The 17,992-nt window shown below is 43.4% G+C and overlaps 1 protein-coding gene across 1 annotated transcript in view; it reads right to left on the bottom strand.

Annotated features, from left to right (window-relative positions):
- The window catches only part of LOC140428015 (glycerol kinase), a 203,857-nt gene extending 187,081 nt beyond the window's left edge, over positions 1-16,776 (bottom strand). Inside the window, exon 1 of the mRNA XM_072513963.1 lies at positions 16,589-16,776. Within this exon, the coding sequence (XP_072370064.1) occupies positions 16,589-16,648 (60 nt within the window). The 5' untranslated portion in view covers positions 16,649-16,776. The remainder of the gene's footprint in view (positions 1-16,588) is intronic.
- Between the last annotated feature and the right edge of the window lie 1,216 nt (positions 16,777-17,992).

Genomic DNA, 17,992 nt, shown 5'->3' with positions numbered 1-17,992 from the left:
AATATATTTGTAATTAGCAGCGTGGTCGCTCAGAACTTGAGAATTGCTGAAAATAGACAAGCTATTGAAGCCTTCATCTTGCACTCACTCGGACAGATTTCCAAGAATACCAAATCTAAACGGAATAATAATTTATGATTCATAAGAAGTGCTCATTGGTTGGCAAGAGAACTCTGATTGCCAGAGGCATTGCCATGAAGAATGTACCAAGCAACATTTAACTGCCAAGCTTTTGTTCAAATTCAAACCATGCAGGTTGACTTTGAGTGGCCAAGGTACTGCCATGAGGATTGAACCAGGGAATGGCTGTCCCTCAAGCTTTTATTTAGATGGAAAAGGCACAAATGTGTAGATATGTTTTGTTTGCAACGGTCAGGGCTTTGTGTGTGAATATGTGTAGCTTCTAGGACATATTCAAGGTTCCTGCAAAAGGCAAGTAGGATCCTCAAGTTAGTATTCAAAGACATGGAATTGGGAAACTTGTCTGTTAAGAAAGATAGATTATTTAAGTAATTTTTATTTGTATTGAGTGTGTTAGGAATAAGGTATCAATTTAAGCTTAATATGTGCTTTGGTATGCGTGCACTGAGAAAGGGTTAAAACGTTGGTTTAGCTTCATGTTAACAAATGTGCCTACATATCTATAGTTGAGTTTCACTTCAAACTTTGCCTGCATTACAATTAAGGGTTTGCGACATAAAAACAAGTACAGGCTTTATAAAAAAGTAAGCTGCTGTTTAACAACCCTCTCTGAAAAGATAAATAAGCATTTGAGTCAGGGGGAACCCGAGAAGAAAGTAGCTCTCAGTACAGGCAGGACAATACAGGGATGCAGCCAACAAGTCCCAGAAGCAAAGAATATCCAGAAATCAGGGAATGAGTATTCCAGGAAAAGAAATAAAATCAGAAACCCAGAAAAAGATTTTGTTCAGGGAAGTCAGTAGCAGAGAGGTGCATACCTCAGGTAGCGAGAAGCCAAAACTTTGAAGTTATCCTAAGGTTTGTGACATCTTAATACACTCTGTGAAGCAGTGGTGTTCTGCTACCATGACTGGGTACCTGAGACATTGTGTGCAAGCTTGAACACATGTGGCAATCCAGGGCATAGGAATACTAAAAGGAGGTTGAAACTCTGGATGTAGATCCTTGGTGAAAGTATCTGAGAAAAAGCCTTGCATGGGAGAAGATTCAAAGTGTATTCTTTAAGTGTGGAGTTTGAAACCCTTGTGTGGAAACCAGAGTTCCAATGAGACCAGCTGGCTCACGGTGTGACAAGCACCTGGGGGGATTTGGTGAGAAATCCACAGATGTTTTTTGGGTGGCATCTGATGTTAGACGTTTTAGTTGCTGTGATATGAAGAGTCTAAAGTTCTGTTCCTTTTTCACAAACACACATTTATTTCATCCCAACAGCCTTTGCACAAAACTCTAACTATACATCACCTGACAAGAGGCCCCCTGAAGCCCCTTTACATATCAGTGTCAATTAATGGATACGTAACATAAATGAGACCACTAATTGCAATGTCTCTTAACCCATTACTTAACAGTCTCCCCTTCCTTGGAGAAAAAAAATGAGGTGAAAACAAACTTTCAAGAAACTCAAAAACAACACACATGATTTCCCCCCACCCCCTTTTTTTTTTGGATTAGAAAGAAAAAAAAGTCACAGAAACAAGCGCCCTTCATTAACAATATCCAAAAGTTTCTGTGAACTCGCCCCTCTTTTCGTAAAACAGTCCGACAGTTGATAGCTCCTGTCGACCCATTTAATTTTTGTTATTTCCCCTCTGTCCAACATCTGCTTCAAACTTGCGATGTCTATCCATAACCTCTTGTCATTGACACATTTTGTAGAGTGCACATTTTCCCACAGAGATTTATTGTCAATGTGACAGTCAATAGGTATATTACCCAAATCCCCTAATCCCCAAATTTCTGTCAATATCATACTTATATAAAAGGCCATATCCACCGCCTCTACAAGGCGTCTCAGCAGCCAAAGTGCTTTTTACCACTCTCCTTATTTTCTTTGTTTCCCACACAAGCGGGCAACGTTTACCATTGTTCCCCAAAAGGAATATTATAAAACCTCCTGTGCTTGAAACCCCATCACATAAATTTGCGTAGGACGCATCACTGTAAACTATGAGTTTCAAGTGCCTACGGTCACCTAAAACCGGGAACTTCAAAACACACTCCTGCATTTTTAGTTTGGCCAATGCTTTATTTGCTCTTATTATATCTTCCACTTTGGGATCATTCATTTTTGTACTCAACTCTAAGACATCAAAACTCACGTCCGGTCTAGTCTTTCTACCTAACCAGTTCAGTTGCCCAATTAAACTTCGCAGTTGCTCTTTTTCTATCTTTGAAACCATTGCGTCTTTTTGTGAAACTCGGCCACGACTAATTGCTATTGGGCTGATGCTTTCCAAATAAGATTGCTGACGTAAAGTTGCCCCTAACTTAGTCTGTCCAATTTCCAGTCCAATATATTTAAATGCACCGGAAGCCTGACTTCCAAAAACCTGAATTCTTTCCTCAAACCAGAGATTACAATAGCTTCAAAATCACTAGTCCCACCCCACAAAAACTCATCGACATGCATCACAAAAATGCCAGAAAGATTTCCTTTATAGTGCCAGTAAAACATTGCAGGATCTGCTTTCAACTGGCAACAGCCTAACTTTAACAAAACTGACCTTACCAAAAAATACCAGACTCTGGATGCATCATTTAATCCATATATTCATTTGTCCAACTTCCAGAGTACCCCCCCCCCCCCCTTCTGTGTTAGCTGCTTCTTTAGGAGGACGGAGAAAAATGTCCCTCTGGACCTGATGCCCCTGCAAGGAGACAGCTTTTATATCTATAGATTTGCATTCCCATGCCTTTGTGGCTAATAGAGTCAAGGTGATCTTTAAAATAACCTTTCCTGCTGTAGGTGAATCTACCCTTAAATCCTGATCTTCTAAGTTTTCTTCAAATCCCCTTGCCACAAGCCTGGCCTTTGCCTTATAAGTTCCATCCAGAAGAACCTTTTCCGTGCAAATCCATCTGTGGGATAGAGCTCTTTGTCCCCTATCCAGTATTTCCGTGTATACCACAAATTCACTCCAACTATGCAATTCTTGCTGTTTAGCTTCTTTGATAACTTTTTCATTTATTAGAAGCCACCAAATTCTCACGTGCATGTGGGCTTCTACTCCTATTAGTATTCGTAGTCTTACTCATGTTCCGAGATCTTGATAAACTACGTCCCCTCTCCCGCCTGGTATCTCGTTCTGTACTGTTACTGCTTGATCTTTCCCTTCTGTTGTGGGATGTCCTTTCAATAGTTCTCAACCTTTTCCTGCGAACCTGTTCACTATCCGATGTACTATCTGAACTGGCACTGCGTTTCTGTGCCCTCCATGTTTGAACTTCGTTTTCCCAATCCATTGTCTTGACTCCTTCCCCTGAATGCTGTACATTCAACCAATGTTCATACTTTCCAGTGGCCTTCCCTGCTCTATTAATAACAGTTGCATCCTTCCATTGACTAGACCCTTCAGGCAAGTATGTCACTTTTGTACCAACCTTTGGCAGTTGCCCTTTCTGAAAAATGGCCTGTTCTAATTCATCAAAGTGTTGTGTTCCTCCGCAGAAACCCTGTCTATATCAGTTAATTGGTCCTCATAGTTCTGTAACTCTGGTTCCTCATCATATCTGTCTGCTCTGTCTAAATTTGAAAATTTGTAATCTGTGCCCATTATCCTTGATGAATGCACCCTAACAGTTTGATTACCATGTTGCTAAATAATTGTTTTGCCATCTATGCCTATGATCTTCCCTGGGCCTTTCCATTCATTAGAATTGTCTCTCTTATAGTATACCATGCCTCCTTGCTGAAAAACAGCATCTGATGGCCGTACGTTATGTCTTAAAGCTCTGCGAATTCTTTCAGAGACTTCTGCTTCCAAAAAAGCTTTTCTACTGCTATGTCATGCATTTAAATGTTCAGCAAAACCAGAGCTAATTGTAGTCCCCTCCCAAGCTGGAGGCTGGTCATCCAAAATGGACGGAATTTTAGGATTTCTACCAAACACTAATTGATAAGGACTATAGCCCCCAACCATCTGCAATGAATTCTTTGCATGTACTGCCCATGCTCAGGCTGAATTTAGCCTGCAATTTGGTTGATCTGCCAAAATTTTCCGAAGCATGTCATCGATGACAGCATGATTTCTTTCACAGACACCATTACTAAATGGGCTTTCTGCAGCCGTATTCATAACTCTGATATTCATGTTTTCACACATATCCCTAAACTCATCATTCGCAAATTCTCCCCCATTGTCCGTAAGGAATTTTGCCGGTGGACCCATTCCTGTCCTGATCCATTTTTCCACGATTTGATCCAGAATTACTCTCTTTTCTTTACTTCGCACAATCGTTGATTGACTAAATCTGGTTGCTAAATCTACAAAATGCAAAATAAATATATTATTTGCTTCATCCCAGATATTAAGGTCCATGGCCACAATGTCGTTAAAATCCCTGGCCAAAGGTAGGGTTACTATCGGTCGTGCTGGTGTCCTTCTGTACTTCCTACAAACTTCACAGCGGTCACTAACCTGTTCTATCAGTTTAGTATAGTCGTCATCCCTTACCCCTGCATCCTTTAATAAATCTGTCAGCCTTCGAGGAGACGGCTGTGCAAATTGCCTATGCAGTTTTAATACCACAAGCTTTTTATCAGCTAAAATCCCATTTTCAACTGCCATTAACACATCCTTAACCACTCCACTTAAAATATTATTTGTCAGTAATGGAATACACTAGTGTCCCGACTTTGTAAATTGTAAGTCCACCGTCTTTCCAAAAACTGTTGCCTTATCCTGTTCCATATCCAGTTTCATGTGTGCTTTCTTCATCGATGGTCTGCTCAGAAGCAAAGGTATCTCACTTGATACAACATCCGTGCTAATGAAATGATTCACTCCGGCAATATTGCAAGGGATCACCACTCTTTTCAGCGACTTCAGAGTATTATCATCCCCAAACCTGAAACTTGTGGAACTTTCAAATTCCTTAACCTTGTTACGATTTTCAACATTCAAAGAGTCCAGGTAACATTTTAACCAGTCAATTCCACACACAGTAGATGTGCAGCTGCTGTCCAATGCAGCACAGTTGAAAGATTCTGCAATCAACACCCTCATTACCGGCGTAAAACTGCTTATCAATAGGACAATGCCTTCTTTCTGGTCACTATCTTTTTCCTCTTCTGACTCTTCCGTGTCATGTGTCGCTTCAAACACTCTATCATAAAGAGTTGGGCAGTTGAAAGCATAATGGTATTGAGAGTCACATTGAAAACATCGATTTATCATGCCCCGTGCATTTCTGGGGTCCATCTTCCTATTGTAGGTTCTAACTGTGTTTCTGTCTTCATAATTTCCTTGTCTCGGTCTCCTTCTATAGTCTTGAGCCCTGTTCGTAGCAATACGATTTCGCCATCCTGTTAGTAGTGTATCTTCCATATTCTGACTTATTGCAGGCTGACCTATTTGGGTCATCAGAGCCATCGGAATCGAATGTTTCCCCAGAAACTTTTATAAAGCTTTTGTCATCTGTTCGAATAAGATATCCTTATCAGTAAACTGAACTCCTGTCAAAACCAGGAGCCTATCCATGTTGCTCACTCTAGCACAGTCAAGTAATTTAAAGGCCAACACAGACTGTGGAAATTCCAGATTGTGTTTCTGCAGCCTTTTATATAGTCTGCCAAATTCCATTATATAGTCTTCCATGGAGATATCCTCCATTTTCCGGAACTTATCAAAATCCGACCATGCTTCATACACACTTAACGAGTCATCTTTCTTATAAGTCTTATCCATATAATGTAATAAAGTCTCCAGACCTTCTTCGGAGTCTAACTCTTCCAATTCCAGCTCAGAAAGCACTTTGTTTCAGATTTTACTGCCATATGGTAGAGAAAGAGCCAATGCCATACCTTGTTTTCTCTTTCCCAAAGCAGTTACCTTCGTCCACATAACTACTGCACTTCTCCATTGGTCATACGATTCCCTTTCAGAAAATAAGGGAGGATAGTCATATCCAGCCATCTTTATCCTCGGTTCAGCCATATATCCCTTTTTTTTTTCTCACTCACTCCTTGGTTTGATCTGGAACACCCTTCACATTTACACAGCAACCATCCTCTGCTACCAATTGTTAGATGTTTTAGTTGCTGTGATATGAAGAGTCTAAAGTTCGGTTCCTTTTTCACAAACACACATTTATTTCATTCCAACAGCCTTTGCACAAAACTCTCACTATACATCACCTGACAGAGGCCACCTGAAGCCCCTTTACATATCAGTGTCAATTAATGGATTCTTAACATAAATGAGACAACTAATTGCAATGTCTCTTAACCCATTACTTAACACCTGACACTTGGTTTCAAGGTGTGGTGTGACTGACCACGTCGCCTATTGCTTTACATGGACTGTGTACTTTCTGTGAACATTAGAATGCAAGATATAATTTGTAACTTGCACAATCCATATAAATCTATATATCCCTGTAAAAGTAGCTGGGGTGAAGGAGTAGAGTATTATAGTTAATTTTTTCTTGATCAATAAATGATTTACTCTTTTGTTAAACGTTAATCGTCAGTCTAGTAACCCTGTTCATCCATGTTGCTAAATAAAAAGTAAAAGTTATCGGGCGCGATTTAACTAAAAAAAGATTTCAGGAATGGCCCCGCTATCTATCGGTGCTCTGGGTTTTTTGCAGCCCCCACCAAGGACTCACATCTTCACCAAGGAGCTTCGACGAATTGACCGATGGAATCCCCCCCCCCATGCCCTAACTCAGCTGTTTTGGGGGGGGGGGTCCTCGAGCTCCCCTGCACCCCACCACTTACTGGCAAGGCACCCCGGGCCCGATCCCCGGTGCAGGCAGAATGCCAGCCTGGCACCTTGGCACTGCCACCTGGACACTGGCAGTGCCAGGGTGCCACACTGCCCAGATGTGACCACCTGGGGACCTCCGAACGCCTGGGAGACATCCCCACAAATGTTGTTTCTCCTGGTCCTCGTTTGTGGGGACCAATGCTAAACAGCGCCCGGCTGGGGTCTCCTTGGCGAAGCTGATAAGATGCCGGCAGCCATTCGATCCTGCGGCAGATGCCGGCATCCGTTTGATCCTGCGGCAGCATGGTTAAGTGAGTTTTAAACTCACTTAACTGTGCAAGACTGGGTCCCATGCATTGTGTGCGGGGTCCAGTTCACGACAACTTGCAACGTCTTGTTAGATCTCACGAGGCGAAAAAACTGTTGGGAATCCCAGGAGAGTCCTCTCCTGGGATCTACCAGCCTTGTCCCATCCCGATTCTGCGGGAGGTGGCCAGTAGATCGCGGCCATGATCTGTTGGGCCGGGGTCTACTCTGGGTCCTGACAGTCCAGTAGTTACATTAGATGGGATCGTAACACTAACGTCAACCCACTCTTCCGGTTAGTATGGATTGGGGAAAGGTGGGTCGGTGCAGACTTGATGGGCCGAATGGCCTCCCTCTGCACTGTATGTTCTATGTCTAAAAAAATATCTGTTCTCTAGAGGCACGTTGGTAATTAAAATACTTGTATAACACTACATTACTACATGCCCAAAGTATTATCTATGTTCCAAATTTAACCGAGAAAACTAGCCACTGAAGGAATACGAGATTGGCTGGATGTAACAGCTAAATGTCTTTCCTGCACTGTTCATTTGAAAAAAGGTTCCCCCCAGCCCTCCAAAGCTTAACTGCTTCTGTCCCCATGATCGGACATTCTCCCATCTGTGTAATCAGAATACCCTGATGCCCACTTTTCACCTGCCTCCTCTAATTTCTAACTCCTGCCACCCCAACAATGGCTGGAATCTTGGTTAGAGCTGGGTGCTGAAGGCCTGCCTCCCTGGCTGAAAGCTAGTTTTGCAAGGTTATAATTGGGAAAGAGCATCAATTAAACAAAAGAGAGATCAAGCTATTGACAGGACCTAGAGAAATATGTACATCTGGGTTCCCCGGTCGCTAAACCACCCACAGCCCTGTTATTACTAGGAACAATGAGGCTGTTAATACATTTCAATGAGCATTTTGTAACTGGGTGTAATATCCTAATTCACATGCACTCAGCAGAAGATGGTACCAGGAAACCTCCATCTAGAAGGACAGTGGCCCACTTGATTGAAGTTTAATTGACAAATCCTTGGACACAGAACTAGGGAAGAGTCAGATAGGGGGTGAAACTGAAAAAGTAAATCGGGTATTATGCAAAATGGAGGGGAGGGGTGTGACGTAGCACCTGTGTTCGCCGTCAGCGAGAATCGGGAAACCATTCCATCGAACAGTCAGATGGGCTGCAGTTAAATGTTTCATCTAAAAAACACCATTAATACAGCACGCTCTCACTATCGAACCAAAGTGTCAATCAGTGCTCTAGTGAAGACAACAATATTTAACTTCCTCTCTTGTTAGGCATGCATAGCTGACTGCAGGTCTCCACCCTCAGGCTGGTATAGCCAATCAAGTACAAGCAGCCCACATTCTACTCTGCTCCCATTCTTGTGTACAGGAAAACCACAAAATATAATCTGGTAAGAAGCTAGAAATACTACTTGTTGTGTCAAACCTAAGATTGGTGTTTTTGAAACAGTAAATGTATTTGTGACATGTATCATTGCTGTCAGTATTAGCACTCCTGAAAAGAAACATAGTAAAATGGTAAGACACACTACCAGATAACAATGGCTTTCCACCCACCAACAACCACCCTTACCCAAGGGCGGCACAGTGGTTAGCACTGCTGCCTCACAGCGCCAGGGACCTGGGTTCGATTCTGACCTCGGGTGACTGGGTGGAGTTTGCACATTCGTACTGTGCCTGTGTGGGTTTCCTCCGGTTTCCTCCCATAGCCCAAAGATGTGTTGGTTAGGTGGATTGGCTATGCTAAATTGTCCCGAGGTGGGATTACAGGGATAGAGTGGGGGATTGGCCAAGGTAGGGTGAACTTTCAGCAGGTCGGTGCAGACTCGATGGGCCGAATGACCACCTTCTGTGCTGTAGGGATTCTTTGGTACCCCAAACCCTATGGTTTGGAATACATTCCACTGGAACAGGACTTCTGTCTGAAACAGAGAGGCCTTCACCCGTCACTCCTACTCAATCCCATCCCTCCACACCCTATAGCCTGGGAATGTTGATGTAACATGGTGAAAATTCATTTCAGTGTTAATGAATGACAGTTCAAAATCCATCATTGACATCCTTGTTCTCATGTGGCAACAGTGTATTGCTTTACAATGCTCTTGAAGAGATTCAGTCGTATAAAATTAAAATGTTAATTTGTAAAAGCCAAACTAATTCCATGCCAATTATATATTACTGGATTTGATATTTGTCCAGTTGGGATTGCTTAGAAATCACTAACTCTAATGTTATGACACAAGGTACAGGATTTTGCAAGTGGATTATCCTACAGCTTTCCACGTTCCAAATGCATCACATATTATGCGGGGCCTTAAGAGAGAAGCATCCATACTTCAGCATAACTCACTAATAAGAACCAAAAAACTTGGCTAATGTATTACACTGGAAAAATCCAGTAAATTTTGCAACAAAACATAGGTGTGATCTTGAGCTCGCAAATGCCGCCCACGGGATTGGCGGCGAATACGGAAAATCTTGCGAGAATCGGGAAGCGAGACACTTGCGTTTCCTGATTTTCCCTTCCTCCTCGCTGACGATGTTGTGAGATTCCAGATTGTGGTAGGCTATATTAGGGGTATCGTGGTACCTAGGTGGGATGTACCTTATACTGTAGTACGAGTGGTACAACCTGCCTGCTGGTTCCGCCCAGCAGGCAGAGCATAAGAGTCTGTGTTTCACCCACAGCAGTCATTCTGTACCGGTGCTGCTGGGGCAACTACTTGTTCATTAAAGCCTTCAATTGGACTACAAACTCGCTTCAATGGTGATTAATCGTGCATCACACATATAAATAAATTTTAATGATTTAAATATTAGTGCCCCCCACCCCCAACAAATGATCTTCCCTCATAACTCACTGACATTTTACAACTGGTTTGGCCAGGCGTGAGGCCATAAGACCACAAGACATAGGAGCAGAATTAGGCCACTCGGCCCATCAAGTCTGCTCCGCCATTCAATCATGGCTAATATTTTCTCATCCCCATTCTTCTGCCTTCTCCCCATAACCCCTGATCCCCTTATTAATCAAAAACCTATCTATCAGATAGGCAGTCGAGGGGATCCCTCCAGGGGTGCAGATAAGTAAAGAGGGACATCCCCCTGCCACAGGGCTAACTTGTGCCAGCCAACAGTGCCGGGGCAGACCCAGGTGGGAGCCCCTGATACGTTAGTGACGGGGGCTGGGGGCCATTAGGCTGCAGCGCTTATTGGGGCGCCCATTATAGATGGCGCTGTGACCTCTTTTGGAGCCAGTTCACGGCCCTGCCAGAGTGACGGCGCAAACTATGCCTACTCTTACTTTTGGCAAAGAGGCTCAAGCTTTCGTGAGAAAACTGGTCTGTGCGACTGGAGAATTACACGCAAGTTTTCTGTCTGAGCCAGAAGCTTTGTCAAATTCTCAAAAGATTCTGCCCAATAGTTGTAACAAGTGTCCCTCAAATTGATGCTAACAAGTTCATATGCTATTAACATAGAGGCTTCAAGTACAAAAGTTATTTTTTAAACTAGTGTGCGCACATTAAGATAAAATATGTTATGTCCTTTTTTTATATGCTGACTGAATAATAATTTCATTTGTCATTGACCAAGGACTCGATCCAACAGCCACGCTGCACCCGAAAAGCAGCTCGCCGTGGCACAGCGTAGCTGATAAAAGCCGGAATCTATCCGGCTCGAAATGCCTCGCGAGAAGTTGCGATGCAAATCTCGCCCATTGTGGGTGGGATCATTTTTCAGCAAATCTGCATATTGCAGCGAGACACCTAGTCTCACTCTAATATGCAGTTTCATAGAATCATAGAATCCCTCTCGTGCAGGAGGCCATTTGGCCCATCTAGTCTGCACCGACCCTTGGGAAGAGCAATCTACCTAGGTCAAATCCCCCGCCATATCCTAGTAACCCAGGTATTCATTCGGTATCACCCTGAAGACAATTATTCTCTTCATTCTTTACTACATTTTGAATTTCGGGTACTGTACATAATTGTATAAAAGTTGATTGTTTTACAAAAGTAGATTTTGCGTAAAAGTCAACCCAACAACAGTCAGCCTAAAAAACATAATTTTTCATATATCTCATGTGAAAGTCGATGCAGTTATCCTCATCCACCCTCTCCACCTCTTCAAAGAACTTAATCAAATCAGCAGAGTATCTTCATCCACGATCTTCAAAAGAATTCAGTCAAATTTGATTTGTCTTCAAACAAATGAGTGCTGACTTGCATATATTAATTGCTAATTAATTCTGTCCTGCATTGTTGACTTTAAACGTTTCCCCAATGTTAAGACCAGCAATGTTTGACCTAAGTTGCATATATGCATGGCTGTACAACAATCTGTACAATCTGTACAACAACACAGGCTGCTCACAAACTGTCTCCTTTAAAATACAGCATGGTCACACTAAAAACAAATTGGTAGGATTATGTGTTGCCAAGTTTGTCCCTCTCTACTTTAAGGAGGTCTAACATTTGCAGTCCTGCAGTTCTTTGGCAACAACTCCCATTTCCAAGGGTGATTGGAAGATTATGGCCAGAATCTTCACAATTTCCACCCTTACTTTCTTCAATAACCTATAATGTATTCCACCTGGAAAGGGTAACATTTCTATTTTGCAGATTGCCAACCTTTTTAAGTATCACTTCTTGATCTATTTCTATCATAGCCAGTATCATCACTGCCTCCTCCTTTAATGCTACATTGGCAGTAGCCCCATCGCTTGCGATGGCAGATCCAAAATACTTGGTTAGTACCCCTCAGCCATAACCTCTGTCTCCACAAGATCTCCTTTTGGTCACTAATCAACTCCATATTCCTTTGACTCCCTTTTACTATTTATCGGTTTCAAAAAGTATATTAGCAGCTAATCTATTCTCCGACTCCCTCTTTGCTTCTTATTCCCTTCTTTAGGCTTCCTCTGTAATTTTTACATTCTGTTTTGCTCTCCATTATATTATGAAATTTACAATTGCCATAAGCCTTTTCTGTCTCATTTTTAAAAGGATAGCTTGCATTTATGTAACAATTTTCATAACCTTCAGACAAATCAAAGTACTTAATAGCCAATGAAGTATTTTTGAAGTGTAGTCCTCGCTATTGTCATGTAGGGAACGCAGCAGCCAATATGCACACAGCAAGCTCCAACAATATGTATTATAATGACATGACCATTTTTTAAAAAATGGTAATTGAGGTATAAATATTGACCTGGTCACTGGGATAAGTCCCTTATTCTTCTGCAAAATAGCATCACAGGATCCCTAATGTTCAATTGAGTGGGCAGAGATGACCTCCGTTTAAAGACTGATTTGAAAGACAGCATCTCTGGCAGTGGAGTACACCCTCAGAACTGCACTGGAGTGTCAGCCTTGATTTTAATGCTTGATTTTAACCTCTAGGTCTTTCATCATCCAGGAAGTTCTAACTTTCATTGAAATTAGCCCTGGTTCAGTCAAGTATTTTTATACGACTGTAGCTTGTCTTTTTCCACAACTATTTTAAACCATGGTGCACAAGCCAAATATTTTGCTTCACACTTATGTGCTGTTACAAGATATGTACTTATGCACTAAACCCACCCCTCCCAGGAACTGATGTGAAAGTATATTTTGGAATGACAATAAAAGCTCACAGAAAAACAGGCAAAATTGGAAAAACAGTATTTTCAAATGATTAACTTCATTACAAACATGCAAGTCTTTGGTAAGAATGTTGAAATCTGTTGCGCAACTCTGAAATGGAATCTCGTTGTAAGTTTCCTATTGACTCACACTTAGCATCAGTAAATGTACTATGAACCCACTTGAAATCTTTGCTAACATTGTTCCATACCATTATTGACAAAATATTGAAATTTTGTATATAAAGGCACTGTTTTCATCATAAACTTTCTTTGCTTCAAGCTTTACAATTAACGTATGATTTGATTATTTATGTGATTCTTCATTTTTATATGGTTTAATCTCCATGCACCACCACCCCCAAAACAAACCTGGTAATTAGGTAAACTGCATGCACTCCTGATAAAGGTATACTCCACCTATTAATTTTGTCATAAAACAATATGCCACAATTAAATTCTGTATTCCGGTCCCTTTTATGCAACTTGTGGCCCAGTAAATCTGCCCTTTCACCCCTGCTCCCCCAGTCTGTTCTTAAGTCTCTACTGACTCTAATTGTGCCTGCAGCTGGCTGCTTTAGGATCATGCCCTTATTTTTTATTTCCTCCCCCACCGATTTCTCTGTAGTAAAATAATGTTTTGGTGTGCTGGTTTTCTCTTTCAGCCCGTTACTCACTTGCATTTAAATTTGGTCTCCAATGCAAGCAGCCGCATTTATATGATGCCATTAATATCCCAGGAAAAAAAACCAAGACACTTCAGAATTCACACTGTGAGGCCTACAGACAGCTGAACAGTAGGACAAAGGGACTGAGGCTCATGGTCAGAGTCAGAAGAAGCAAGTGTTTTTTGTGGTAGGGGTTGAGATGGTAGGGGAGTTAGAAGACATTACAAAGACTGATATGAGGCAAGGGCATGAACAGATTTAAATGCGAGGCTGGAAAGACATCGAAGACATGGATTTTTATCCTGAAAGGTAGTGGAAATTGGGAAAATTCCTCAGGAGAACATGCCTGCTCGGAAGGGGTTTCCATTGTGGGTGATGGGTTGCAGTTGGGCCAACTAACCCGGGAAAAAGGTCGGACGCAGCCACAGGAGATACAGGCTGTTTAAAAGGCCCATTTCAGTGATGTGGGACTTTGCCCCAGATAAAATAAGAAACACACCACGCATTCCCCCTGTTCCTTCCATGCCATATCATTTCTCACAAATTTCTATGGACCTCCCCATCCAGACCCTTTGATCCTTCATGCCAAGCTATGACCTTCCACCCATCCTTTCTCACCCCCACCTTCCCCCTATGATCTCTATGCCAAACTGGGGACTTCTATGCACATTGGTTTTATACAGTGTATAGTGGGTCAGTAAACCCTATAGTGACACCAGGTTGTGTAAAACAAAAAGCTTTATAAAAGTCATCCATTCATATTACACAATGTTAACAAAACTGCTTTTTATTACAGGACAATAAAAATTGTTATTACCCAGCAACTTTAAAATGTCAATAGCTGAAACGTCTTCGAGCACGTGATCTTCTCAAACTTGTGGAAATAAATATTGTGCATTTGACAGCAGAGATCAGACCTGTCAATCACACAATGTTTTCTCTGGGGCTGAGGTGTTTCAACAGGTCACTATTCTCCCAGTATCTGCGTGGGTTTCCTCCGGGTACTCTGATTTCCTCCCACAAGTCCCGAAACGTGCATTTAGGTGAATTGGACATTCTGAATTCTCCGTCAGTGTACCCGGACAGCGCCAGAGTGTGGCGACTAGGGGATTTTCACAGTAACTTCACTGCAGTGTTAATGTAAGCCTTCTTGTGACACTAATAAAGATTATTATTACAGAAGACTACTGTCTCTCGGGCAAGCCTGTTATATAGGCTGTGGGCCCAGGCGTCCATTATTGTACTGAAACACTTGAGAGAAAGCACTAAAGGAAACATTGTTTGATTGACAGCCCTGGTTCTCTGCTGTCAATTTCACAATGTTTATTTACACATGGTTAAGAGGTCTCAAATGCTTGCAGTTTCAGCTATTAAAACTTCAAATGGCTCTCAATGGATAGTTTTATTGTGCTGTAGTAAAAGGACTTGTTTAACATGGTGGAAAGTTGGTATGAATGGCTTCACAGCGCCAAGGTCCCAGGTTCGATTCCCGGCTTGGGTCACTGTCTGTGCGGAGTCTGCACGTTCTTCCCCTGTCTGCGTGGGTTTCCTCCGGGTGCTCCGGTTTCCTCCCACAGTCCAAAGATGTGCAAGGGTAGGTGGATTGGCTATGCTAAATTGCCCTTAGTGTCCAAAAGAGGTACGGTAAGGTGGGGTTACGGGGATAGGGTGGAAGTGTGGAGATGGGGTGGAGGTGTGGGCTTAGGTGGGATGCTCTTTCCAAGGGCCGGTGCAGACTCGATGGGCCGAACGGCCTCCTTCTGCACTGTAAATTCTGTGATTCTGTGAATGACTGTTCCTTTATAGCTTTTTTACACATCAGTTCATTGGTTCAATCCAGTATATCATGGGTCAATGGCCATGGAAGTGCCATGGCTTTGAAAGGGTTTATGGGGGCCAAGTTGAGTGGGGGAGGAGAACAGCTTGGCAGAGGGGGAATGAGGGGCCTAAGGAGATGTTTGGGGGGCATACCTTTGAATTGAGAGCACGAGGAGGTATTTCTGAAATAGCTTTCAAAAGGTACCCTCATGTATATATGATTTACCATACCCCTGAAACCTAGGCCTGACTCCATGGAATTTGCAGGGGCTAGGACATGCCAATCTCCACAACAAAGCTAGCCAGGTCGTGAGTGCAGGGTATAGGCTTGCGACCCAAACTAGCACTTGCAGGACATATACAAACCCTATTAAGTTTTAGTTTATCAGAACAAACACACTTTTTTTAAACGAACTTAAATTAACACAAGGGGCAACTTCAACCACAGCGAAAAACAGTGGCGGACCGCAATAAACAGTTGGCTTGCCACATCGGACAGAGTCCTAGGAACAATTCTCAATACATCAACTTTCAAAAACATGCTTTCATCGCTGACGATGCGTTTGTTGACTCACTGGCTCATCACTTCTGTTACTGTTACATGAACCCCACCCCGGCAAAGTTGTCAGTTTTGAACAGGAGATCCCCATGACTCTATGCAGGTCATTTGCCAAGAGGAGGAGTGAGTGTCAATGATCGGTCTGCAAAAACACAAGAGAGAGGGGGCATTGGAGCTCCCTCCAATCTGTGCAAACACTGTCCGCGGTATGTCCCGATGTAGCGAATGTTTTGCTCGGTATAAGTATCATTTAAGATCCAGCACCGAATCCTGAAGATGGACAAAACCTCCCGAACGGGAAGGAATGAAAGGACTTGAATCAATAAAAGACAAGCTCACTTACTGAAAAGAAAACGTGTTGGGGCGGCTCGCACCGAGGACGGGACAGAACAGAAAATTATTTTCACTTGGGAGCCCTGCAGACTTGGGGCTGCAATGAAATTGGAACAGTCCTGGAGGGGAGGGGAGGGGAGGGGAGAAAGAATATAAAGGACACGTGGAGGATTTAAATTGGTTCCTGAGAATGTTCCTTATAGAATCACTGGAGCAGCTGATGGCCAACGGGCCGAATGGCCTAATTCTGCTCCTATGTGTTATGGTCAGTGATAATGAAAGGTTAGGTGCGTGTGCCTGCGGGAGTAGAGAAAGGGATTGATTTTTAAAGCGTACTCACTAGGAACCGGGAAGAGCTGGTGCCCTGATCAATAGCACCGACCAAAGGTTTTGAAGCCATTGCTAGTGAATGAACTGAGCTCCTCCTGGAAAGTCCGACAGTCTCCCCGGCAACCGCGCAGATTAGTTGCTGACCCCGTCTCCAGAGCAACCGCTTTGTGACGCCACCGCCATTGTTGTCCCGACTCACTGTTTCCCCCGTCCCCGGCCACGCCCGCGCGACGACGACACTGACCCCGCCCCTCCATTGCCCCAGGCCACGCCCCCATTGCCCCAGGCCCCACCCCTTTCACCGGCCCCGCCCCTTTCACCGCCTTGGCCCCGCTCCTCCATCGCCCCCGGCAACGACGCCGCAGTGGACAGAGGAAGCTGCTCGCCCATCTCCACTTGCCGGCCTGATGCACCTGAGGCAAACGGGAGGAGAGGTGCATGTAATCTGGAGGGTTGTACCAATTCCCTTCCACCCTCCTCGGGCAGGTGTATTGCGTCCCTTCCTTCCCTCAGCCCCCCAGATGGTCTCCGCGCCATCTGAAAGCAGCTTTAAGGACAGAGGAGGTTTTTATCTTCATGGGCAATGGGTTGAGGGTGGCTGATTGCGAAAGGCCGGGTGTTGTGAAAAGAGGGTGGCAATGGACAGTAAGGTCACCATTGTCCCAGATGACTACCCCTTGAGGGGGAGAGCTGACTGGTGGGGATTTAACCTGAGAATAATACGCCTCGGGGTAAGGAGCAAGGCTGAAAAGGTGGGGCCTTCACGAATAGCCTCAGCCGGTACCAGATTTGAACCCAGCTGCTGGCTTCATTCTGCATCACGAACCAGCTGTGTAGCCGACTGAGCTAAAACAGAAATGGAACGGTGAAGGACAAACGCTATGTCTAGAGGAGACATAAATTATTAATCAAAAGCTGCTGCCCAAAAAAAACATGAAATATGGTATCCATCGCCTATCTAACTCGCACCAAGTTGCATTCACTTCCTTTCCCATTCCTCGTGTTCGCTGTCCTATACTTGTTCCCAGACTGGCAAAGCTTCAATTTCAAACCGTTCATCTCTGTTTTAGATCCCTCCATAACTCACACATCTATCTCTGCAACTTTCTCTAGTCCTCCAACCTTATGAGATATTTGCTCCTACAATTCGAACTTCTTGTGCATACACAGTTTTCTTCTCTGTCCCAGTTGGCAACCATGTTACCTGCTACCATGGCCCAGAGTTCTGAAATTCTCTCCCTAAAGCTCGCAGCCTCTCCCTCTGTCCTTGTAAGATGCTCCTTGAAATGCTTTCGTCACCTATCAACTTATGTGGTGCACTGTCAAATGTGCTTGTTGCTTTTGTGAAGTACCTTGAGATGTTTCATTATGTTATATTATTTTAGGGTCACATGGTAGCACAGTGGTTAGCACT

Source organism: Scyliorhinus torazame, chromosome 8, assembly GCF_047496885.1.
Source record: "Scyliorhinus torazame isolate Kashiwa2021f chromosome 8, sScyTor2.1, whole genome shotgun sequence".
Taxonomy (NCBI): domain Eukaryota; kingdom Metazoa; phylum Chordata; class Chondrichthyes; order Carcharhiniformes; family Scyliorhinidae; genus Scyliorhinus; species Scyliorhinus torazame.
This window is presented reverse-complemented; position numbering and strand designations above follow the sequence as displayed.